This window comes from Leptidea sinapis, chromosome 28 (assembly GCF_905404315.1).
Source record: "Leptidea sinapis chromosome 28, ilLepSina1.1, whole genome shotgun sequence".
In the NCBI taxonomy this organism is placed as follows: domain Eukaryota; kingdom Metazoa; phylum Arthropoda; class Insecta; order Lepidoptera; family Pieridae; genus Leptidea; species Leptidea sinapis.
The window spans coordinates 10,187,532-10,214,715 of record NC_066292.1 but is presented as its reverse complement, the minus strand read 5'-3'; the positions used below and the strand labels follow the sequence as shown (position 1 = coordinate 10,214,715).

The following is a 27,184-nucleotide window of genomic DNA, read 5'->3' as shown; positions in this document are numbered from 1 at the left end:
GACATATTTCGTACTATGCAATCGGTGTAAAGCTTATTTTTGACCGACGTTACAAAGAACAGGATCTCATTTAAAAGCGTAGGTATTAATTATAATATTTTTAATTGCATGTGACAAAATGCCTTCGTCAATTTTTTCTTTATTGGGCATTTCAACTGAAAAAGTATTGCAACAATTACAAACATAAAGTTAACATTACTTACAGAAATGCCCAGCATTGACCAACATTAATTTAAAGTTAGTGTATTTAGTATTATAATTAAGTAGATAGAAATTTAAGTTACAGTTAAAAATTAATGTTACTTGGTGTAGTCAGTATTTTAAGTTCAAAGTAGGCGTGTAAGTATTTTAATTTTAAGTGAGCCAAGAGAATCCTGTATACATTTGAGTATTTTCTGATAAGCATGTTGTGTTCAGCTCTGATAAGTGGAGAGTTCAGTCCTAAATTACATTTTATTGGCGTTCTGTTCAATGTATTTTGAAATAAGTTTACGGGGAAATATCGAAAGTACTGAAATATATTTTATAAAGTTGTTCGGAATTATCGATATTATTATTGAGGATTTTGGGTACAATTATTAATCAAATATTTTGCGGATAGTTTCATACAATACTTTGTCTCTCGTATTTCTTTTTCCATGTCCTGTCACAAATTTCATCCTTTCATCTTTTTCAATGTATTCCACGTCTGCTTTTTCTGACGCGAGGATTACACTCAGTAAACCATTGGGCTTTTTTCGTCCCTTTTAATTTCGTCACAGCATATGACGTCACTCACAGTCTTCGACGGCTGTCCTTGTAGTAATAATATAAGTTTTTCCTTTAATCTGATGTTCAACATACTTGTCTGTTTCCTTTTCTGGCATACTTTCAAAGATTTATTTTGTCAGTCAGGGCACATCTTCGGTAGCCATTAGTCATGCATCTCAAATATGGTAGAATACCTAGCTTCTTATTACATTTATAAATGAGAACAAGAACTACTTCAACATCATCATCAGCCGGAAGACGTCCACTGCTGGACAAATGCCTACTTAAAGATTTCCACGGCGATCGGTCCTGCGCTGCCCTCAATCAACGTATTCCGGTGATCTTGTCCAGATCGTCGGTCTATCTTGTGGGGGGCCTACCAACGCTGCGTCTTCCGGTACGTGGTCGCCAATCGAGGACTTCACTGCCCCAACGGCCATCTGTCTGTCGAACTATGTGTGCTGCCCGAAGAACTACTTACTTCTTAAATATTACTGGAATGAAGAGGACTCGTTTTCATGTCCACCTTCAAGAAAGTCGTATACGTAGTTCGTACATTTTTATATTTAGGCATCAACTTAGATCCCGTCATTAAGATTGTTTAATATGTGTTATTTAGTAGAATCCAGTTTGGGAACACTTTAAAATGAGATCAATCCTATCATCATCTTGATTATAAAAATAAAAGTACTACAAGATGGTTAGTATTGTTTTTTCTTTTGTTTTCCTTGTTTATTATGTGAGTACCTTATTATTTTTTATCAGCCTTTTGCTTGTGGCTTTATTTATGCTATATTTTTCAAAATTATTAAAATTGCTTTAAATTGTAAACAAAGAATTTATACTATACCTATTAAGCATGTCGAGTTAGCGTATAAGTGGAGTGTACAACATTATATAAGAATTTTAAAAGTGTCCGTAGATTAAGATAATTGTTTGCACGTTGGCTACTTAAATAAATAAAAATAAATAATTCCATTAAGTTCATATACGATTTAAAATAAGCTTCATGAATATGCAATGTCTGAACTGCAGATGCTGTCCGATTTTGTTATAAGTCAACAAAAAAATTATTATAAACGCGGGAAATGAAATATCAAACCCACAAATACCATGACACCGTGAGAAATCCGCTCAATAAACAAAAGTTTTAAATTAGGAAATAAAAACAGACAGTACATTAGGTGGACAAGAGTAATCGACCCGCTTTTCCGATATAACGTAGACGGATAAACACACTATAGACATATCAGGTTCCAACCGCCCGGCGCGCTGTCAATATGACGTTTGTTTTGACGCCAAAATACATAGAGTTCGGTTTGTTTTTCTCGGCGCATCACTGTTTAAAGCGGCAAAGGCAATCCGTGATGCCGCCAAATAGCTCAAAGACTACAGTCGTCAATAATGTTCTCTGTCTACACCGGTTAGGGCTGAATATTGTGTGAGTGCAATTGGATAGTCTAAGCTGTGTTTGCTAATGTGTAATTCTATATTTCAGCGTCGTGATGGAAGGGTGAAAATGTAAACAAATGGCTATTTTGGAATATTCGAGTTTGTTTAAAAAGTGGCGCCCGTTGCGATTATGATTGACGCTGGGTTATAAATATTTTTGGAGAGTTTAATTGTAAGATCTAAAATTGTAAGCGTTAACTGTATTATGTTGATGCTATTGAAGTTCATATTTAACTTTGGAGGGTATTGACTTCATTCTTATTGATCTATTGTTTTAAGGTATAAATAATTCGTTAAATATTGCAACTATAATTCTGATGTTTTACTTAAGGCAATCGCTGATTGATCTTCGATAAATTCAATATTTGGTATGACTTTTGTATGATCATATTTATGTTAAAAAAAATTACGAGTGCCGGAGTAACTTAGTGACCCCGAATACTGATGTATTCGGTTGGTTGTAGTGTTGATACACATACAACAGAACTATCCGTTCCGGCTCGCTTCGCTGGGCGAATTTTAAAACGAACGTAAAAGGAACGTTGAAATTCGATCAGTGGTTTAGGAGTGAATGAGCCTCAAACAAAGACCATTTTCATTATATAATGTATATAGACATGTGCAATATCGATGTATATTAACCCTAGATCCATTATATCATACAAATTTACACTAAAATTGCTATCCACATCGACATGATAAACATCTATTAGTGCAAATTATACCTTAACGTCTAAATCTAGGGTTCAATTCACAAAGGTACCTGAAAGAGCAGTGCAAAATCAAACTTATTGAAAGAATACGCGTCACTGGATGAGCGCTCTTATGATTCGAATTAATAAAAAAAAATATACTATACTTTCATGTCATGAATTGTGAATGCACAATTGCAATATACTGATAAAATAAAATATTATTATTTGCTTTGTATTTAATATATAACTTGGATCATAGACATCTATTTGTTGTCACTTTTCCGCTTGTTATGTGGCTAAAATACTTATGGTGTCAGTTACAGCTTTTGAAAATCTCTGCTACATGCAATTAGTTCTACTTCTTTTGTTATGGATGAAGAGTATTACGACTAGTATGAGTTTCGAAACGAAAGCTCAAATGTCGTTTGGACAGAATATGCTGTTCTTTGAAACTAACAAAGTTTTATCTAAAATGTAAGCAGAGTTATTTAATTATAAAATCGCTCCAGTAGGTATAAGGCACTGGGCAAACGGGCACCTGATATCAAAATGACTCTATATTAATACATTAAACGAAAATTGTTATAATTTTTAAAACTTCAAACAAAAATTCAGTTCTAAATATATTTTTTTCAAAACTAGATAATACGAATCTGTATTTAATACTGAAGCAGGATTTTAAATTCGCAGTATTTTTCAAAGTGCTTTTTTTAAGGAACCTATGTGATTGAACACCGCCCAAGGAAGTTACTGCTATACTAACTGTAGATATGATCCGACCTAATTATATATCCATTGGTAATTCATAAATTTACCGGCACATGATCTGTATTAATATTAATATGCAATATTTGAACGATTTATTAGAGCACGTTGTATATGACGTCTGTCTACGCTAATTGTGTCTGTAAGCAAATAATTGTGTGTATCCAGCCTTACCGTTGCCGGAAGTGTGAGTCATTGTCTTTGAAATCGATCATAGATCAATAATAGCCAGTTGATGTTTTTGGCATGGTTTATGCAAATGAATAATATGGTTAATGTTATTGATGGCAAAATGGAATGGTTTTCAAAAAATCTGTTAGAAGAAATATTTTATGCTTTTTTTTTGGAATGAGGTCGACAAATGAGCGATTTGGTCACTTGATGGTTCGTTATCATTACCGTATTTGCTCTATTGGAGCAGGATGGATCGTAGAAGTGTTTTGGGCTTTAAAATAAAAAAAATGGTGTATATTTAGGACCATATGCTGGAAGTAAAAATATCATCAACAGTAAAAACATTTACAATAGCTATAAGAATATTATTGAAGTTGGCGTTACTTTGCGGTAATAGATAATTATCCAAATGTTTTGAGTTGTTTTTAGTGTTAATTCCGCTCATATTTGTCTTTAAACAATTCTACACATGCCTCGCCTCTACACGAGGCATCCTCAGGAGATGTGAACTCGCCAGACACAATGTCACGTGCCAGTCATTTGGATATACGAAATTAAAAAAAAAACGTGTTTTGTCTTTTAATTTTTTAAATAATTCTCGCCAAATACCTAGTCGAAAATGGCAGATTACATAGTGAGATATTATCTATATATATCTTCAGTAGTTACCTAGTGTAATCCCTCTTGCAATACGTTTTCCCGTCTCTCACGAAACACGTGCACGACTCGTCCAGGAACTGGCGGCACTCTTGGCATTTGAGGCAGGCAGCGTGCCACTCCAGATCAGGAGCCACCCTGAGGATGTACTGGTCATGGATCTGGCCCCCGCAGCCCACACAGAGCGAGAGACGTAGTTTTTCTGTAACAAATAATTAATTAGTGCTGGAGGAGCAAACTGCTAAAGTTTCTGGAGGAATTCGGGTGGCAGGAATAACAAATATATTCCCACACTCGCAAAATAGGCGCGCAGTCAATTATACCATACCATACCAACTGCTATTTTTAATAGTGAGGACTGAAGCAAGTGAAGCACTTTACGTTACACATCCTACGGCGTAGCGTGAGGCAATAAGTGTGACAAGATGAAAATAGAGGTAATCTGCCCTATAGGCATCTGCCGTGGTGCTCCTCAAGGTATACAAAGAGCTGGAAAATTATGATATTCTCCGGAAACAGATCTTTGCTACGAAAGCTCTGAGATGAACATTCTGTTTTAGTGTCTATAGACTTAATGTTGATGAGGTTGATTTCTCCAGCCCTGTTCAAATTTATTAGGTTAATAATTCCATCAACGACCTCAAAAGTTCGAGATTGTCCTTGAACGAATTAACCACCGAACACTTAAGTAACCTCTCTCTATAACCCCTCTACAGTTTGACAAGAGATCTCGAAGTGAAACATCATCACAAAAATGGACATATTTTACAAAGTAGGTACTCATTGTACTTACATGTACATACTTCAAAGATGTTGCATTAGTAATTTGTTTTTTTTTTTTTTAATATAAGGGGCAAACGGGCAAGAGGCTCCGGGATGGGGAGCGTTGAGGTAACCGCCCATGAACATCTGCAACAACAGGTGTCAAGAGATCCGTTGCCGGCCTTTAAGTTGGTAGTATGCTCTGTTCTTGCAGGTCCCAAAGTCGTATCGGTTCGGGAAAACAGCAGCCGGTTATTTATTCCACAAAACGTGCGAGGCAAGAAATTTCTTGCAAAACTTGCTACTTGACCCCAATTATAAATTTTTATTGTATTAAATATGTATTTATTGTAATATAACAAGTACATGTATATTTGAGTCTCCTTTGTGGGTGGCTCCTTTGCACAGGATGCCGGTTAGATTATGTGAAGCAGCAATGCGTAAGCATTGCTGCTTGTTCGGTCTGTTTCAGTCTATACTAAACACTATGTTTCGGTCTGAAGGGCGCCGTAGCTACTGAAATTACTGGGCAAATGAGACTTTACATCTAATGTCTCAAGGTAATAAGCGCAATAATTGTAGTGACGCTCATAATTTTTGGGTCTTTCAAGAATCCTGTAATTGTAATGGAAAGGGTGTATGTACCAATTATCATCAGCTGAACGTCTTTCTCGTCTCATCCCTTATTACCTACCATAAAAAAGTCTGTATGAAAATATTAAAAAATTATGTTGTGTGATAGTTAATCACACATACCTAGGTCTTTGAATTTCGAAATAAAAAATCTAGCTTCTGGTCTGAATGCAAATCGCGCGTCAGTATTGTCATTAATAAAAACGTTTAAAAAATAAAAGAACAGATCCAACGACAAAGCACCTACAAGAATACATAACCGATGACAAAATTTTAGAATTATGAATAAATTATAGAAACAAAATCGATAGCCAGTGGGCGTGTTCTAGCCCCGCCTACCATCGTAGGAACCCGTGTACTATTGTCGTCCTTGTCGCTACTATATACGAATTATATGTCCGCCTCTCTCACGCCTATGCCGTCAAACTATAAGACGCTATTCATAATATTTGTGCTGCCTAAGAGAGATTGTTTAAAGAATTTTTGTAAAGAATAAAGTCCTGACAATTCCTGAGTTTAGTTGAAAGAGATATATACTTATTATTATAAGCTATTCTTTGAAAATGGCATAAGTGTCTAACTTAATTTGATAATCTTAAAATTATATTAAAGTCTGTAGACTTTATTACTCCACAAACTCACTTTGGTTGAGGCAAAATAGTCGCGTTTTAACCCTCTCTCCCCAATGCAACATAATATATATAAAATGCTCGAACTCGTCATGCACTAATCTACGTTAACACCGCAACACATTTTTTCAATTAATAATATGGAATGTAAGTAAATTAATTACAAATCTTTTTATGTAAAGCTTTGAACAAAAAAAAATTAAAAAACTGAATTTTAACAAAAACTAAAATACATTCACATATTAGCTTTTTTGGGGTGTTAATAGGTACCCAATTTTAATAATAGGTATGGTCAAAAATGATCACACCTCTACCAAACGTATTACTATAGATGATCACAAGATCACTCAGTGTACTTATATGAACACTGAATATAGTACATCAAAATCGATTCAGACGTTTTATAATTTTATATAGCTACCTATGTGAAATTTTTAGGGCGAATAGCATCTATGTTTCTGGAATGAGGTTCTAGAAATTATACAAAATATACAATTTGATACCTCAGTTCCAAAGAGTAACAATTCCAGTTAGGTACATATTTTGAATTCGAACTCTCGACGATCGAAACTCGAATTATATTATAGTATTATACTTGAACGACCGCGTCTTGATTGGATTTTTAAGAAGGTACACAACTGGAACAAAAAAAACTAATAGGACATCTGGATTCGAACCGGGGTCTTCTGCATTCCGGATCACCCAATGTCCCATCTGAGCTATTATAGTGTTGTATATAGTGGCGAAATTAACCTTTGAATTCTAATGTTAATGTAGCAGTTTCTCTAAGACGGATAAAACTACATTTTTTAACATTGAAACCTAGCTAGATCGATTTCTCGCCCCCGAAAATACCTGTATAGGTACTAAATTTCATTAAAATCGTTGGAGCCGTTTCCGAGATTCAGATTATATAAATATTTATATACAAGAATTGCTCGATCAAATATATAAGATATGTTGTATGTTCTCATTATACAGTTTGAGTTAACCAGTTCAAATATGAGTGAGTGTTCTGTACCATCGTGTCGTATCATAATACTTGGTACTTTTTAAATAAATGCTTTAATAAAATAAACTTTTTTTGATTCAATAGGAATCTTTATTTTAGAAGTCAACATGTCAAAATTTCAGCTGTCAATATTGCAGTTTATAGGAATAATACTGGTCGCCTATATAAAATCGAACTTACTTTAGTAATAGTATAGAGTAGGGATTTATACTTACATATTAAGAAATAGAGTTCCCCTTCTCTACGGAATCCTTACAAAGATAAATTTTAACGAAGCCCAAAATTTTTAGTATTAATTAATTTTATGCTGTTTTGAGCTTAAAAATAAAACAATAAGATAAGAACACGATAACTGCTGTATTTTTATGATACAAGATTCCACGGTTTTAACAATCGAAGTAATTATTTTGCTAATAACCTAATTCGTGTTTTAAGCTAATACGATGTAATTTAAAAGAACCAGTGAACTTATTTGTTTGTTAACAGATTATGTTGATGCAGCAACTGTAGATACTATTATTGACCCTGCCTACAGAGCTAGAGGTCCCGGGTTCAAATCCCGGTAGGTGCAATCATTTATATGATGAATATGAATGTATGTTTCTGAGTCATGGATGTTTATATGTATTTATGTATGTTTAAGTAAGTATTGTATTAAATACATCGTTGTCTTGTACCCATATTACAGGCTATGCCTAGTTTGGGGCAAGATAATTTATGGAATAGTGTGTCAATATTATTATTATTAACTCTCGAGTTTTTTTTTAAAGATTTATTTAAATATTTTTTAACTTACTCAAGTAGATGATGATGTAATTTGGTTTTTTCATAAGCTTGCATAAATTTTTTATGTAATAATATTTTTTTGGGTGAAGATATGCTCTAAGTGTGAACGTACTGAAGTAGTATCGGTTCGTTAAAACTACAGCCGGTAAAGTGGCTGTACGAGGCTAGAAGTTCCTCGAAAAATACCCGGTTGTAGAACCGTGTAGAACAAAATTCCATCCGAATTATGTCGATTTTGTTATGAAAATAAGGGACGAGACGAGCACGACGTTCAGCTGATGGTAATTGCTTGGTGATACGCCTTACCCATTACAATTCAGTGCCGCTCAGGATTATTGAAAAACCCAAAAATTCTGAGCGGCACTGCAACTGCGCTCGTCACCTTGAGACATAAGTTGTCAATTCTCATTTGCCCAGTAATTTCACTAGCTACGGCGCCATTAATACCGAAACACAATAATGCTTACACATTACTGCTTCACGGCAGAAATAGGCGGCGTTGTGGTACCCATAATCTAGCCGGCCTCCTGCAATCTGTGCAAAGGAGCCTCCCACTGGTAAAGTGTTCAATAATGACTCTACATTTCTACCTAAAATGTATTTTTATATTAAAGAGTAAATTTATTTATTTAAATGTATTATTTCGTAGCTTTCAACTTCTTACAAAGATTAACAACTTAACTAGAGCGGAACATGTAAGGTTAAGTAAACATAATGTCTAATAACATGTTGTTACTTAAATTTACTTAGTGTTTGATTTATATTTTACGTCGTTGGATTGTCGAGAAACGGATTGGGAGTTCGATTTCCACTTGTGTCAACGAATATTTTTGGATGTTCCCGAATTACAACCAACAGAAAGATGTTTCAAGAGGGTTTAACAATAGGTTTTTCACCTCTTTGTAAGCCACTGTCCGCCTGTCTTTCTAAGGGTTGTGTCACATAAGCCAAATAAACAGCTGAAATATATTCTCTACTAGTTGACCCGACAGACGTTGTTCTGTATATAATAAATAAAATAATGTTTTTTATTAATTTGTCAATAATATTTCATATCATCAAGAATTATTTCGTAAAATATGCATCCTGTTGTTGTAATGAAATTGTTTCATAGCAGAACTGTCAAACCGTGCGTCAATAAATTCTCTCATAGAAAATATGTCGATACAAAACAAATATTGGACACATCAAAGGAAAAACACTATTTATTCAATTTCTTTTAAACCTTCCCTTGACTTCCACAAATAATTCAAGACCAAGATTAGACAAATCGGTCCAGCCGTTCTCGAGTTTTAGCGAGACTAACGAACAGCAATTCATTTTTATATATTATGTAGATAGATGTGTAATAGTGAAACGAAAATATTGCCTACTTTTTTATGAAAATACGAGTCGAGACGAGCAGCACGTTCAGATGGTGGTTATTGATACGCCCTGCCCGTTACAACTCAGTACCACTCAGGATTCTTGAAACACCCAAAAATTCTGAGCGGCACTATAACTGCGCTCGTGACCTTGCGTCATAAGATGTTAAGTCTCATTTGCCCAGTAATTTCACTACCTACGGCGCCCTTCAGAACACAGTAATGCCTACATCTTACTGCTTCACTGAAAGCAACGGGGTGAGTAAATCAATTTTGTTGCAAAATAGAGGTTAGAGTCCCTCTCTGGAACCGGCGCGTTTTTTTACGTATTTTGTTTTATTAGTAGGTACCAACTGTAATCCGTGAGATCATTCATCAATTCATAAAAGCACTAATTAAGGTTTTAATTGTTGCCAAATGCAAGAAACCGCAATATAAATATATAATTTACGGGTTGCCATCTCGATAAATGCATCTCCGCTAATTACGTTTTAGTGTTAATTAAAAATGTTATTAAAGTCCGTTATAACATTATGTTTGTCTTGTTGATTTAAAATTACTAAGTGAGAACGTTATTATGTGCAATTGTTATTAAATTATTTATTTTTTATATAATACGAAAGAAGATTTCAGAATTTAACTCGCTGAAGATATAGGGAAACCTAATAAATTATAATTAAAAATATCAAAAAAGCTCTTGGTTATAAAAAGCAAGAAAACCGACAAGATACCGCGCCGTGATATTAGCAAGTGAAGCATCATTATGCTAGTGTGTGTGCGGTTACGGGGGATACTAGTTACACAATTTTTTCTTGCATAAGTAATCATATATGGCCACAAATACTTATATAGAATCGTTTTTACACTTTTTCACAACGCACGACGGCATTTTTTAAATATTTTATTGAGACGCAAACTGATCTGTCACAGACGATGACAATTCTCATAATGGCCGCTTATCGGCCTGTAGTAGTGTAAGTGTGTGCGTGGGGTTATGTATTTACACTTTAATCGGCTTGTTTTGGTACACTGTTATGTAACGTGACATGGAGTCCTTATTTTTTTACTAGTCCGTGGCGTAAAAGTAGATTTTTTTAAATATTTGGTTTCAAGCAAAATATAGTCCGATGATTTTTAAAGTTATGCTCCTTTAGGCGAGTTATGAATAAATGATGAGAGTGAAATTTTAAGATGCGCGCGCATCACTGTAACATAAAAGTAACAGGTTGAAGTTGGTTCCTAAAATTTTCTGACGTTTGAGTTGACGTTATTTTTTTTTGGTTTCTTCGTCTATTATCAGGACAGACAAGGGATTCAAGCCCATACAGCCGTATTCGTTATTTAATAATTAATTGTCAAAGCCATCTTTGCAAGATATTTACAATATTTTTATTTCTACAAACGTAGAATAGCAAGAGGATTAAATAAATTTAATGATTTTTGCTTTGTTAGGGCAAAGAAGTATAATTTTTTGCATGTATACAAATATATATAAATACACACACATTTTTTATTGCAATAATATAATATTTATATATTAAACATATTAAAAGTCAATTACATAGCTTCTATTAGACGACTATAACAATAACAAAAAGAGCACCTTGATAAACTATAATTAATAACATTAACTCATAGAGTTTGTAATACCTACGCTACTCCTTAGGGCATTTTGTGATCTGTTACATCTCAAGTCATATCATGATCGTTATGGGCAGATAATGCCATTCAAACATCGTCATTTGTCGTAATGTCATGTAAACCCACATAAAATATATTTACATCCAAATGGATACCTGAATTGAAAACTGGTTTATACCGCACCATCTCGAAAAGTGCCCTCAACTAACTCAGACAACTGGGCCAAAAGTGCGTCATTTATCACGTACAGATATGCCGGGTGGAGAAGGTATATGACAATCCATTTATAACGTGTTCTTCTTTTAGTTTTTTATTCATAGTATATTAAATATAATGAATGACTGATACTGGCTAGTAACATTTTTTTTATTATATACAAATTGGAAAACTTACAGCTCAATGCCTATTCTATTGAGCTGTAAGTGGAATATATGAAAAAATAAAATCATACCCCCTTATTCATAATTGTCCGCTAACTTTTAACAGCCGCTAAGGAGTGTTTTTTCTCATTCTGACTTAGGTCAGTAGAAGAAGACAGAGTGAGAATTAGCAATGCTTTAAGTTTGCAGACTTTTATGAATAAGGGGGTTAATATACAATAGACGATAATAATAATGAAGTTCAAATTAATTTGTGAAAAGAAAATTTTAGTGGAGCAGCCATAATCTTTTTTAAATCGTTCTATAAAATTAGCAATTCATTAAAATAGCTGTCGTAATATTGTAGCTAAATTAAAATTAAAGTTTCTCGCAATACATTTCGACATATTTCGATGTAATAAGTACGATTTTGTATCTTTTGTTAAAAAAAATGGTATCTAAAGGTTATATTTGTATCAGTGAATTTATTGGCTCTTTAAACTTTTGTATTTTTTTTTGTAATTATTTTTAATAAGTCTTAAAACTTCACTATGTAATAAGCATCGTTAGGAACTATTTTGGCTAGTGTAATATTTATAGATTATCATACCTTTATGTAATATAAATAGCTGTAAGTTTCTTTATACAAATAAATAAATAGATAAATAGATAAATACGCGCGATTGTAGAATGCTAGTCATCAACATGACACGGGTGGAATTTCGAATTTTGACGCAATGTCTGGTGGAGGAAATAGGCTGCTGGTATCAGCCTGAATACTGACTGAACTCAAAGCACTCCCTGTGATAAATGCGGCAAAAGATGCAGAGAGAATGGGTTCTCTCGGGTTTTTTAAGCCATTTTAATCCAAATTCACTTTGTTGTTATTGTTGGATGAGGGCAGCGCAGGACCGATCGTCATGGCGATCTTTGGGGGAGGCCTTTGTCCATCAGTGGACGTCTTCCGGCTGACTTGATGATGATGAAGTAGAATTTTCTTCAAAAATAATAAAACTTCAGACGCGTTGAAATTTTTAGTTAGTGAAAATTTGTGAGTCAAACAGAACAGAATCATAATATATCTACATTTTGTTTTGATTATTATTTTGTTACCCAATTTTGTAATACTTGTTTTCTTTTAAAATTTTAATCGTGATTATTTATCAGAATCATCAGCCGGAAGACGTCCACTGCTGGACAAGGGCCTGCCCCAAATATCTCCACGACGATCGGTCCTGCGCTGTCGTCATTAAACGTATTCCTATCTTGACCGTCGGTTCATCTTGTGGGGGGCCTACCAATACAGCGTCTTCCGGAACGTGGTCGCTATTCGAGGACCACCGGCCATCTGTTCGTCAAACTATGTGCCCTGCCCAGTGCCACCTCAGTTCTGCAATCATTTGGGCGATGTCGGTGACGTTGGTTATTATTTTTGGTTTAATTATTTATATTTATTTACAATTGATTTAAAATTGAAACAAACCATAGTTATTTTATTAAGCTCTTGATCAACTTTTGGACTGACTTAAATACTGAATTATTCTACTAGTTCTTCGTTCACCAGCGAGCATTGAAATTTGAACACAATTAACAGTATACCGATACAAGCATCCGCATGAAACCGGTTCGATTTTTATCGATAAACAATGTCAATTGTCACCTCACTAATACGACGTTCCGTTAACTGTAAAGTGATAATGTTCATTCATTTACACCGTAGACAAAGAAACCGGATGTAGCGTGCATTGATATTTATGGTATCATAGAGATGATTTCTCAATGTATAGAACAACAGATTTCCTAAATACGCTAATAATAAGATGTATGGACGGAAGCTTTATGTAACAATAATATATTGCCGCCTATTTCTGCCGTGAAGCAGTAATGTGTAAGTATTATTGTGTATCAGTCTGGAGGGCGCCGTAGCTAGTGAAATTACTGGGCAAATGAGACATAACATCTTATGTCTCAAGGTGTCGAGCGCAGTTGTAGTACCGCTCAGAATTTTTGGGATTTTCAATGATCCCGGGCACTGCATTGTAATAGGCAGGGCGTATCAATTACCATCGGCTGAATATCCTGCTCGTTTCATCTTAATCTGAATGTCTTACTGTCATAATAAATAAAAAATGAACTAAATTACCAACTTGAGTCTTAGGTAACAGGTGCAATACGGTGTGATCGGGTCGTATCGCAGTATGCTACGCCTTAAATGCTTCTGTGATACTTACTACATACATAATAGAGTATGCACAAGAGATTAGTTGTGGGCCTTTGTAGTGCAAGTATGCCTAGCCCATTATTATAATTTTTATTATAAACTTATTGATTCCCATATTATGAATACCAACAGAATAAACAAAATATTGAAATATGTCGTTCTTATTTTTTCCTTATTAATCCCATCTAAAGTTATCACTTCTGTCGAGTGGTCTTGAAAAACGTTTTTTTTGTGTTTTTGAATATAATTAAATAAAAAGTGATGGCATGGCATTCAATCCGGTGAAGGTGCTTCTGAGATATTATTATATACAGGATGTCCCAAAGTTATGGGACATGAAGGGAAAGTACCTTAAATATCGAAGATAGGCTATTTTACTAAAAGAAGACTTTATGTTATTTTTAAAAGTTAGTACTTCTGCATTCAAGGATTTTCTAAAAATTACTTGCCTCGCCTGGGAATCGAACTGACTGAAATGTAAAAAGACACCCCTACACATTCATTTTACGTTGTTACGTTAAAATACTATGTTACTTAAGAAGAGTTATTAGTTTTTGGCCATTCTTTCGATTGGCATCGTAAGAGTAGGGGTGGTTTTTTTTACATTTAAGTCGGTTCGATTCCCAGACGAGGCAGGTAATTTTTAGAAAATCTTTGAACGCAGAATTACTAACTTTTAAAAATAACATAAAGTCTTCTTTCAGTAAAATAGCCTATCTTCGATATTTAAGGTACTTTCCCTTCATGTCCCATAACTTTGAGACACCTGTATAATATTTGATGCATAGACACGAGCTTACACTTACGATTTTATAATTAATTTGCAAGTATCGAAGCCGTGACCTTCAAAAGAACTAAGAACGTACTAAATATCAATGGCTCCGTTCGCGTCGTTTCGGCAACGTATTTAACCCTTAACATAAAATTGTGTGCGTGTACACACACGGCAAGGCTGGTTTTGAAAATACGTGAGTTAGAATTTATTGTGTCAATAATGAGCTGACCAGTCGCGCGGGCTAGGGTTGGCACTCCCTAGATTTATTATTTAAGAAATATTATTAATGTATAAGTAATTACAAAATTTATTATATTAAAATAACAGCTAGTATATAATTCTATTTATACGCTGCACTTATATCTATGCATTAATCAGAATCTTTGAACTTGTATCGTAATCAGAACGCAGATAATTATAATAAACATGTAGATATAATCTATTAAACAGCTTGCCTGAGGACATCCGACAAGAAACCAGTAAAAGAAAATTTAAAACTAAACTTAAGAACTATTTATTGTCAACACTGCCTTAAAATTTAAATTAGATTTTTTATTATATTTTTATCAATATTTGCTTATGACACTTGTAAAAAATCAATGTTCTAATGAGCATTAATGTATAACAAGAGACTTGATCCTGCAGACAAACTGTCCAAACAGTTTTGCGGGACTATGTTAGCTTTTAAGATTCTTTCTGTAAATTTCTGTAAATTCTTTCTGTAAACTGACTCATTTACAATAACCATCCAATAAAATAGTTAGTTCGAAGATCAATTTTGTATGTGTATGTAAACTTTGAACCTCTGAACGACTGCAGTATCATAAATAATATTTTTTGAATCAGAAGCAATTCCAGATGGATATTTTTTTATGTTTATAAGGGACGAGATGAGCAGGACGTTCAGCTGATGGTAATTGATACGCCCTGCCCATTACAATGCAGTGCCACTCTGGATCTTCAAAAATTCTGAGCGGCACTACAATCGCGCTCGTCACCTTGAGGCATAAGATGTTAATGACTAGCAATTACTGGGCAAATGAGGCGCCCTTCAGACCGAAACATAGAAGTGCTTACACATTACTGCTTCACGGCAGATAAAGGCGCCGCAGAAAATTAGAAATTAAAGTTCTACAAATTTAATATTGATGAAAGCTATTTTAAACTCTTCGATTACTGACATGAAACTTGTATAAAAGTTGAATATTGCAAAATAGTCTTCTGTCATAGGTGTATATCAATAAATGAAAGTATAAAATTAGCACTAGTTATTAACATTGAAAGTATTTCTCTATTCATATCGTCGGCAATGTAGGTAAGGTTGGGCAAAATGATGATTTATTATTCTGATAATAGATAACTTAAGTTTATGATAAATATTATATTATTATATTGTTTTGTATTCGTAAGACATTGCTTTTTTAATCTAAGTTTATTGTAAAATATTAGAAAGTTATAAAATAATTTTAGCACGTAGCAACCCTATGGCAAATAATCAAAATGGAAGGCGGCGGATGCAAAGTGGCAACACAAAGAGGCCGCGCCATGTCCAGAGTTATCTATACGATTATCCGAGTAGCCAGGATTCTATTATCTTAGCTCCACGTTAGTTAACCATACTTAATTCACGATGGTTATGGCCGGTGAATATCTTTTTAGGTTTATGTTGCCCTAGTACTTTGTAGCGAATATACAATACTTTATTTTAAAACTTATTTTATTATTTTTATCAGGGTGTCATATAACACAACATATAGGTAAGTAGCCTCTATTGTTGTCATAGCAACTAAAATTTAAAAAAGTAGAATTATTGGTTGATTTCTCAAACTTTTTTCCTCGCATGAGCGTTTGAAGCATATTATGAAATCGCATATGAAACGCGTGTGCATTGATCAAAACACTCTCGGTTCCCTTATTACTATCTCGAGCGTAATAATTAATAAAGTTTACTAGATTCACATTGTACTCTTATATATATCAGCAATACCTTAGGACAAAATATTTGCTTTTCGACAAAGTTGAGTCAAAGGTTTATCCATACATATATATAATTATATTATAAATGTGAATGTAAGTTTGTTTGTTACGCTTTTACCGATTTTGATGAAAACGTACGGTACGACAGACTAGAGTTTGAGAAGGGACGTAGGCTACATTTTATCCCAGAAAAATCCATGGTTCCCGCGGGATTTGTCCAAAACTGAAATTCAAGTCATCGAAGTTAGTTTGCCATAGCAATCTTCCTCGAAATAAGATTCATATAATATGTTGGGAACGGGAGTGAAAACGCGAACCGGAATTGGAATAGGACATGAGATAATCATCAATTCCAAACTGGCTCCTTATTTTTAAAAACCCTTTATCTACGCGGATGAAGTTGCGGGCATCAGCTAGTTATTTATAATCGTATGATGTGTGGACGTTGAAATTCGTTACTGTTATTCTTTTTACTCAAAGACATTAGTATTTTTAATAACATAGTTAAAAAGTAATACAAAAAATATTATAGGTACCTTTCACTGACCTTGTTATAAATTAAGCATGGTAGTTCGAAGGTATCTATGGCTTTGTTACAATGTTCTAGTTTATATTATGAATTAAGCAACAGGTGATAAATGTTAGAAGGACAGGAGTAAATAGCCCGCAGAGGAAAACATTATACTTTGTCAATGACAACACCACATCAAACTGTCGGTACCAATGATTTCATGTTGCGTGCTAGCCAGGCAGTAAAATGACGTTTTTCGAATAACGTTGGATTTAACAGTTACAAACAACTAAACTTACTTAAATTTTAACTATTGTTCTGTAGGCCTGATACGCTTTACAATAGCTATTGTCATAGGCACATGTGTTTTTGGAGTTGAGATTAATTAATTGTTGCTTATCTCTGAACTTGTTTCTGTGTTTGTTCAAATTCAAATATTTTTATTCAAAATAGGATATAAAATCACTTATTAAACGTTAAAAACTATCAACCATTCGAAAAAGCATGCCTGAGAGCTGTGAAGAACGGGCGCAAAAACTCAGCGGGTTTCTTTTTAACCGATTTAAAAAAAGAGGAGTTTCTCAATTCAATTGGTATTTGTTATTACGCTGAGGTTTATCAACCGATTTTCGTGATTCTGTTTTAGTTTGATGAGGAATAGTTGTTTTTTGGTACCGTAAAAATTTCACAAAGTTTGACCCTGTAGTTTTAATTTTATGAAAGTTTTTTAAAAACATTCGTGCTTACGTGGATGATGTTATTGTTTACGTGGACGAAGTAATTGTTTTTTGGGTGCAGCTTTTTGAAGAGAGTTTTCAGTTAGGTTAATTATATATTATTACTAGCCCGTGTCTCGATAAGTGGATCTTCCTGCCATTCATAGCTAACAAACGTTCTTCACGATATTTCATTTTGTTACAAGAACGTGAAATAGTGTTTCGAACAGCATTTTTTCGTTCCCGTTTATTGGGATATATATAAAAAATTACTATTTAATATTTATGACTTATTTCAAAGCAATGAAATATTATAGTTTACCTCATGTAATCGAGAAAAAGCCTACTGCAGCTGACAGTACAACCACAGACACTGAAAAGTAAAAAATAGCTTTATAAAGATTTAATTTTATATACTCCTTATGCAAACCTTTAATATTAATAAAATACTATTATTTATATGTGCCACCTATTGATAGGTTTGAGGTGGGTGCCAAGCCAAATGTAATAGAGGTACCTATACTCGCCATGCGTAACTTTGAGCGGGATAGCTTCGTCTAGAACAAAACAACCAAAGTGATAATTACAGTACGTAAGCTATTTATAATTGTTTCTAAAGAAATCGAATGAAACAAACAATTAAATTGACGGAAATCAATTTTGAGAAAATAATTCCATTTGTCAGCAATTTTGTCACAAATTTAAAGATGTGTCTGTTAAGAATAAAAATTGACAAAAAGTCAATATTTGATATTATGATCTGTGATCGATCGAATGAATAATTGAAATACATACCTACACAATAATCATTTCCTCTGTGAGTAATCTACTCCATCATCGTGTTTGTGATGTTATTTTTATAAATATTTATAACGCGCTCAAGGTCGAAAGTTATCAAATGTCATTCTGTTAATTCTAAATACGATTAATTCTTTCGTCTTTTTAATATATTATTTATCTATATTCGAACGAGCTTAAAGCCCTATTTAGGGCCCAACTCAGTCGTAAATCGAATTGAAAATATTTTTCATTCCATCGCTCTATACCTATTGTGTACTCAATTTATTCCGACTACTATCCTTTTCTGGTACCAAAACACCAACATTAATTTATTAGGATTTCCAGATTTGATCTATTTATTACCCGTGCAAAACTCAAGCATGAATTTATTTCAAGTTTACCTCAACGAACTCAGATTTTTTTGATAACAGTAAGGGACGAGAAGAACAGGACGTTCAGCTGATGGTAATTCTTAACGACACTACAATTGCGCTCATCACCTTGAGATGTTATGTCTCATTTGCCCAGTAATTTCACTAGCTACAGCGCCCTTGAGACCGAAACAATATTTACACATTACTGCTTCACGGCAGAAATAGGCACCGTTGGTACCTATATTCTAGCCGGCATCCTGTGCAAAGGAGCCTCTCACTGGTGAATTATGCGCTTTCAACATTGTCGATTCTTCTGTGCCAATATGACTTTGTCACTATGACGACGAGATCTCGAAGTGAAACAGAATCACTAAAATGGGCAATTTTACCAGGTCTACTCATTGTACATGTACATTGTACATGCTACAAAGACAAGTAAATTGTTTGGACTATATTATTCTGTATCATTCATTCACATGGCATTTCTATTTCGTTTAGAGCCTGAACTATTGTTATTAAGTATTTAACAGTTTTAGCCCCTCATCAACGCGCGAAAATTGGTCGATAGTGATTCCACACACTCTTTTTCGGTTTCACGTCAAATCATTAAGTCTTGCAAGCATGTGCTTAATTTTAGGGAAAAAAATTTAACAGTAAGACATTATAATTAAAAATTACGTTAGGCTTTCGCGGTTACATTTACGTCCCACCTGCTAAGTAAGTTCTAAGTATTACTGTACTAACATCAAAACACTTTAACACCAACTAAACAATTACATCTCAAGTTGAGACCTCCAAGAGCATTCGCCCGACCTTCCACCAGGTTATGCCCGGGCATTTTTCATATTTACACTCACCATATTTACGCTTACTATTATCCGCTAGGGCTGGCGCGAGAAGATATTTTTATCATTACTAATTTAATTATTTTGTGTGGTAATAATTATATATGCCTATTGAAAACTGTAAATATTATTTTAGGTTTGTTGTTGTAGATATTGATCTATTTTTTAACTTCCTTAAAATCTTACTACTTAAAACGGTTTCTACCAGGATGGGCCTGGTTCTCTGGGTCGTGGTCAGTTGAATTTCCTCTGGCAAAATGAAGTTTAGCTATTTTTCTTATTACCTAATGAACCGCAAAAGCAAAATTTTCTCTGACACTTCAAAGTTAAATTTTTGAGAATTAAAAAAAGAACAGGGAATATAAAAACTACTAGACCCACACACATAATAATATTATTAAATTCCCTGTTCTTTTTATATAGTTTAACATAATAAAAAAAATAGTAATATATACACTCGATTAAATCCGTGATGATATTACCATAATCTTGTTTAATTTATCTTTACGTTGACAACCCTATTAGATGCTCTTTTGCTTCACCGCGGTAGGACGCGCTAATTTTAAACCGTCCTTTACAAACATACAGACGGACAAACAACGTTATATTATCTAAAGACCAAAATCGCCTGCACGCGCGCACAATTTAACTACAACCTGCTTTTAACACTTGCATCATAATCCATGCTACTTTGAATCCTAATGACAGTGTAAATTTGATTTAATATGTTTGAGGAGTCATTAGAGTTAAAATTTTGTTTTGATGTTTGAATTTGTTAATTTTTGTTATTGATTATATTGTTTATACAGAATTTTATATTAGTTGTAAAAAATCCTGGAACTGTATAGCTACACATCTTACATTTGCAGGTAGCGTGGTTCGATGCTTAATTTTTTTTTATCTAATAATTAGCTACAAAAGAAATCATACAAATTTCTTAGAAAATAAAGGGAGCATAATAGATCAAATAATTTAAGTGCAAAAATTATTATTAAATTAATTAAAAAAGTGGTATTGCTATAAAATAATCATAATCTAGTCCCATGATGTTCGATAACTTAGATATTCAGCTGTGCAATAGGTAGGTAGTAGTAGGATTTACGACAGAGCCATTTTTTTATAAAACATTTAAATTTATTTATAGATAATGCCTGAACAGTGGCTGGGACTTTATGCTTAAAGTGTACATTTACCTTTAAAGCTATTATGTATCTTATGAAGCTTACTAGTATTAAAAGCAATCCCTTATTTATATATTATAGTCTTGAATTAATAATTTAGTTTTTACAGGCCTTTATAAAGCAAAATAAAATTATTTTTGGAGACTGCGTTCATTGGACCAAGGTTTATTTACTAAGCCTTGCTCGATTGGATGTTGGACTTGATATATCTCAAAGGTTCCGGTCAGGGCTTTTATTTTTTGTGAAAGGTCCCAAATTGTTGATCTGGACGCAACTAAGGCTGGGATACACACTTTGATATTCATTTTAAAGATATCCTTTCATTTTTAATTTAAAGAAATAAACTGATAAGGAGGCTTTGTAAGGTGGTGGTATATTATTCCAGCATATTTTCGCATACCTTATGTGTTTGATGTTAATTTTAGTCTGATAACAAAAGAAGAGCGATGCGTTCTAAAAAATATTCCAATGGGCAAACTTAAATAAAGAGATTATTAATCTACTGGATTTGCAAGATTCCGTACAATGACACCCGGATACTCTTTTTATAAAACAACAGAAATTCACGGCATATTTAAGGACAGGAAGAGAAGCTTGTACGTACCAAAGCGCGGGCAACACCGAGTAGTAAAAGAAATGCCGCCAAAGATGGCTGAATGTTTGTTCACCTTTGTCAAGTCCGCTTTTTATGAAACTCCTCACGAGTGGGGAGACTTTTTTGTGGGAAATAAATGGGCATACCTACTTGAGCGTGTCATGGTTCTACTTGACTTCTAGTAAGGTTTTTGATGTAAGCGCTAAGAGATGGAAGTTTTTTTTTTATTTAAGCTCATCAGATCAATAATTTGCCGCTGAATTATCATTTTTATTTCCAAAAGAGCGTATGGAGTTGTGAACGTAACTAGTAGTGATTGTTATAGAGACTGAAATGTATAATGTTTTGTTCATGTAGGTTGGGTTAAAGTTGATTTACTGCACATGTATTTTAAACAGTGAATGTGGATGGAAATATTAAGAAAGGAAAAGGGGTTCATTAAATTTTATATAAATAAAAACAATAATCATTATATTGATAGGAGTTTAAGTATGATATTGCCGCTTAGGCGTACTGGCTACTTTGGATTTAAATAAAAATCCATTGTGTTAAGATTTCAAGTTAACTTATTCAAATAACAGCTGCTAGAAATAATAGTACAAGAAATAAGAAAGATACAGAGATCACATATCATCAGTAAGTATTTTGTATTTTATTAATTTCGATTAATGTAAAATAACACGAAGCGTATTTTACTAAATTTGAAAGATGCCATTGAGCATCAAAATGCGACGCACACAAGCATTTAATAGTCGCCGAAATAAAAAATCTCTCGTTCTTAGGAAGTGTGGTATGTAGTTGGAGCGTAGCGGAGACCAATCTTTAATCTAAGGATACCTCAGTTAATTTATAAGTAAGTCTAGATAGAGCCTCTTGCTGTCTGTTATGGAACGCATAACAACAGGCCCGATTTATTACTTTAGTGTGCAAGATATGTTTTACATTCGCAATATGTATGTCACTTTGTTTTAGTGTGCGTGCGTTGCTGATTATAGAGGTTATCAGTTCACCGCTATTTTTTCGATACATTGAAACAATTTATGAATGCGTACGTTTTTATTGTAATAGCTACAACTTGACCTGACTCCAGGTCAAACACTGCAAAAATGCACACGGCCTTCAGGCAATTTATTACAAAGAGTTCTATTGTTAAAGCATAAATAACGTTCCCGTGAGACAGCGTAAATATATCATTTCAGATTATATTGAAATGATTAGATTGATAACAAAACCTAAGCTGTCAAAGTCACATTCGAATTCTATAAGACTTTGCTTATAATTAAATATTTGTCAATGAATAGCGACGCCATACAAAAGTAATGAAATGCAGTACATTCGAAAGTCGAAAAAATGCCGACACAAACTTGGAAGTCTTTTTTTCTTAATGAGGTAACACGACGGGCTGTAGGCGGAAATGTCACCCAATTACTTTTGTTTTTTTTAAAGGTCATCGAGCTAAGGAGTCACATGGTCGGTTCGGAAATGCCGATCCATAGATTTAAAAAGGTTTATTTAAGTGTTTAGTTCACGAGTGACCTTCTCGGTCGTGACAAAATAAGAATAATTTTTATGATTATTGTTTATTTAGTGTTTAATTTTAGAGTGTTATTTGACACGAATAATAAGCAAATATTTATAAATCGATGTTTTAACTTTAAACTTTATTTTGTACTTAATATAATGTCTTGTAATGAGATTGATGAGTATGCACCAGTAACTGGCATTCACACCAGATTATGTATAAGCTTGATTATTGTTATGTTTTGTATGTACCTAATGCTGTTGGTTTGTATGTAAATAAATAAATGTTTATTTGATTACGTGGTTTTAAGAAAAAACTCTCCGTTTTCATTATTTATAATTTTTTATTTAATTTTTATTATTCTACTATACCAAATACGTATTTCAACTTCTATTTTGATTACATTAGATTAGATTAGATTAATTTCATTTTTAATCTTATTTTACTATTTATTCGATTATGATTCAACTCTCCAGAGAATATTAAAGTGAAACTTTTATTACATCGTCTCAAACCTTTTCGTCTGTGTGTAGCATGTCGCGTGACGGTCGGGCGGCGCCTATAGTTCGCAGCAGCTGAGCGTGTAGTGTATAGACTATTACTCAGTTGTGCCAGTGCTCCACGCTATTTTGTTTGTTTTTATCTTATGAATATGTAAAGTATAATATATATATTTGTTTTTTTTTCTATGCTGATATTAAGGTTATTTTGTGAAAAAAAAGTTTCACTTACATCGTGGTTTCATAAATCCACTCAGCTGCTTTTTTTTTTAGTTATATATGTTATATAGTTATATAGACGAAGAATAGGATTCTTTTTAGACATTTGGCGATGCGATAAATACCTATCGCATATCATGGAAGTATTCCAAAGACTGTTTTACCTGACTCCTGCCGCCGGTTTCTACCTTCGCACAGTACGGTTTTCAAGGCGCTTTCCACCACGTGCTACCAAAGTTTGAAACGAACCTTCCTTTTGAGATGTTTCCAGATGACTTAGATACCATACCAGTTTTACCAGTGGGAGGCTCTTTTGCACAGGAAGCCAGCTAGATTATGGGTACCACAACGGCGCCTATTTCTGCCATGAAGCAGTAATGTGTAAACATTACTGTGTTTCGGTCTGAAGGGCGCCTTAGCTAGTGAATTTACTGGGCAAATGAGACTTAACATCTCATGTCTCTAGGTGACGAGCGCAATTGTAGTGCCGCTCAGATTTTTTGGGTTTTTCAAGAATTGTAGGTAGGTAGGGTAAGAGCGTATCAATTAGCATCAGCTGAACGTACTGCTCATCTCGTCCTTTATTTTCATAAAAAAAAACGCACAGCCACTTAACAGGCAGGCAACTCTCCTGTGGTCATGAAGGCAGTATTGTAAATGAGACATATTATAGTTTATAGCTTTGCATGCTTAGTTTTTCAAATGTTAATTGTTTTTTAGTACGGAATTACTATTATTATTTAAATAAAATACTTTTTTAAGTATTAAAATACGTTTTTGTGAAAAAGTTACAATTTTATTAATTTTTTAATTGACCCGACACTTTCGTGACCATTTCAGAGCACATTTTCAGGGGGACTGATTACTATTATTATTATAACGCAATACAATTCTATATAGGAATAGCAAATAAGCAGTAAGGCGACACGACCATAATATCATCACACTTTTTAATGGAAGAGGGGGGGGGGCAAACTAGCGTAAGGGTCACCTGATGGTAAATGATCACCGCAGCCCACATTCTCTTGCAACACCAGAGGAATCATAGGTGCATTACCGGCCTTTCAGAAAGGTGTTGGTACACACTTTTTTTAAGGTGATGTCACTTGCTAATTAAATCACTTGGATTAAGATATAACTGCACCCTATAGGGTTATTTCTGGACCAACGTCACTGTGTCGAAAATTATGCCAAAAAACTCACTCTTCTAATTTTTCCCACCTGCGCAGTAACCTTAAATAACATGAAGCGCCACAACTAAAACTTAATTTGAACACAATTAACAAAACCGTAACATAATTGATATATTTTAAGTCTAATTTAATATCTGATGGTTATAAGAATATTAATTCCAGATGGAGTCAGATAAAGCGCGGATAGAGACGTCAAATCGGCGCGTAAAAGGGATTTTATCTTGATTCTAGGGTTCTTGATGTTGGGCCACGAAGATGACGAGCTATGTACAAAAAAATCGATGGTTTTCGATTTTTGTTTTTGATGATAAGGATTCATTTCATTTTAAATGTAAATCATCTTTGTAGTTTATTATTTATTATAACTGAGCTGTCACGCTTGGCTATTTAACCTCGTTTGGGTAAAGTCTAATACAGGAGTGTTATGACCTACTATTGTATATGTTCTTACTTTATGAATATAGTACAAAAAATGTTGTTTGTCGTATTATTAACCTTAACTTGATGAAATTTAACACTTATTTCGTGTAGTTTTAAGCACACATTATAATTTTTGATTGAACCCCAATTCTGAGCGGCAATCTCTCGGCTCTCCTCATTTTGAGACTGATGAGTCTGAGACGATGTTGTCTTATTAGCACAGTAATTTTATTAGCTACCGCGCTATTCATACCAAAATAGAATATAACTGCTTTATGGCAGAATATGGCACTGTTATGGTTCCACCGCGCTCGTTTTCCGGTTGGTATTAATTAACTAAAAATTCTTACTATTTACCCGAGTAATAGGTTACATAAACTTTTTGTGGCAGACATAATGTGCACACAATCTACTGGCTTCACGAAATTCCAAACAAAACAAGCCCGTGTGTTTAGTGGCCACGCCGTGGAGGGGTCCAGTAGCACAGACCTGATACCGATATGATAAACTACTTAATGACTCGTAGCTTTTTCTTCTCACGGCATTACTCATACTCGTTACAGTTCCAGTACACGCAGACTTGACTGAACTGTCAAACACAACATCGATCTGTTATTGTTTCCTTATGAGAGTAGTCACCTGTGTTAAAGTCAATTTCATATTCAAAATTGAATTTTACAGTGGCACGAACTAAAAATTATTGCAACGCGATAAAGTTATATTTTATACTACACATTATCGTAAAGTAGTTTCTTTCGTTTTGATGTGACACCGGGCCTCGTGTCTACAAATTACACTATGCATGGTAGGGATCGATAGAATTCGAATTGTTCGAATAGCATTTTATTAGTGACTATACTCAAAAACCTAAATTTAAGTTTATATTTCTTCTGCTTAGAACTGATACGAATAACATTACGTTTTCTCACAAATGGCGAAGGCAATTCAATGGTGAATGATTAATTGAAATCAATGTAAGTTACACAATAAAATTATACGATGTAAAAGTTCCACATTTCATATTTGCGAAATATTCGTTTATTTATTATCTTACAATGAAATAAGGACATTATTAAGCTGAAGAATTAAGTTAAATAAATTGACAGATCGAGGCCAAGCTGTCTGTATGATATGTTGTCCAGAATTGTGTCAAATTTGAGGGTTATCCCACTTATTTGAGTTAAAATTTACTTTTAAACGGGTATTTAATAATCATCGCCTTAACCGATTATCCGGATCAAATAAAACCAGGAGTATTCCATATAATCGATAAATCCGTATCACCGATCGGTTTTACTTAGATAATATGATATATAAAAAACGAGCTATAACGATAGATAATGGATTTCTTAATACCTACAATGTAATTTAAAATTTTGGCTTAAAATAATTTGTTATTGATCTTTGATGTAATGAATCACATCGTTTCATTGCAGCCAAGTCCCTGATGCGCTTCAGTTGTAACAAATGTATCCGATTCGTCCTGTCTTTCAAATTCAAACCACTTAAAAGCAACATCTAATTCTAGAGCTTCAAAAGCTTCTGCGTGAGATGGTACTTGACATACATCCCCAGTTTCAGTCTCTTCTTCATCTTCTCTCTCGTTACTGTTCAAATCCTCAATGATTTCTTGATCAGTTAATATTTGGAATCCAGGGTCTTCACTATCGCAGTTC

General features: G+C 33.8%; 1 protein-coding gene across 4 annotated transcripts in view; it reads right to left on the bottom strand.

The window, feature by feature from the left end:
• LOC126972987 (insulin gene enhancer protein ISL-1) overlaps positions 1–27,184 on the bottom strand; it is a 76,470-nt gene that overhangs the window by 23,497 nt on the left and 25,789 nt on the right. For all 4 annotated transcript variants that reach the window (XM_050820103.1, XM_050820104.1, XM_050820105.1 and 1 more), the window contains exon 2: positions 4,506–4,695. In XM_050820103.1, coding sequence (XP_050676060.1) covers positions 4,506–4,695 — 190 coding nt within the window. The remainder of the gene's footprint in view (positions 1–4,505; positions 4,696–27,184) is intronic.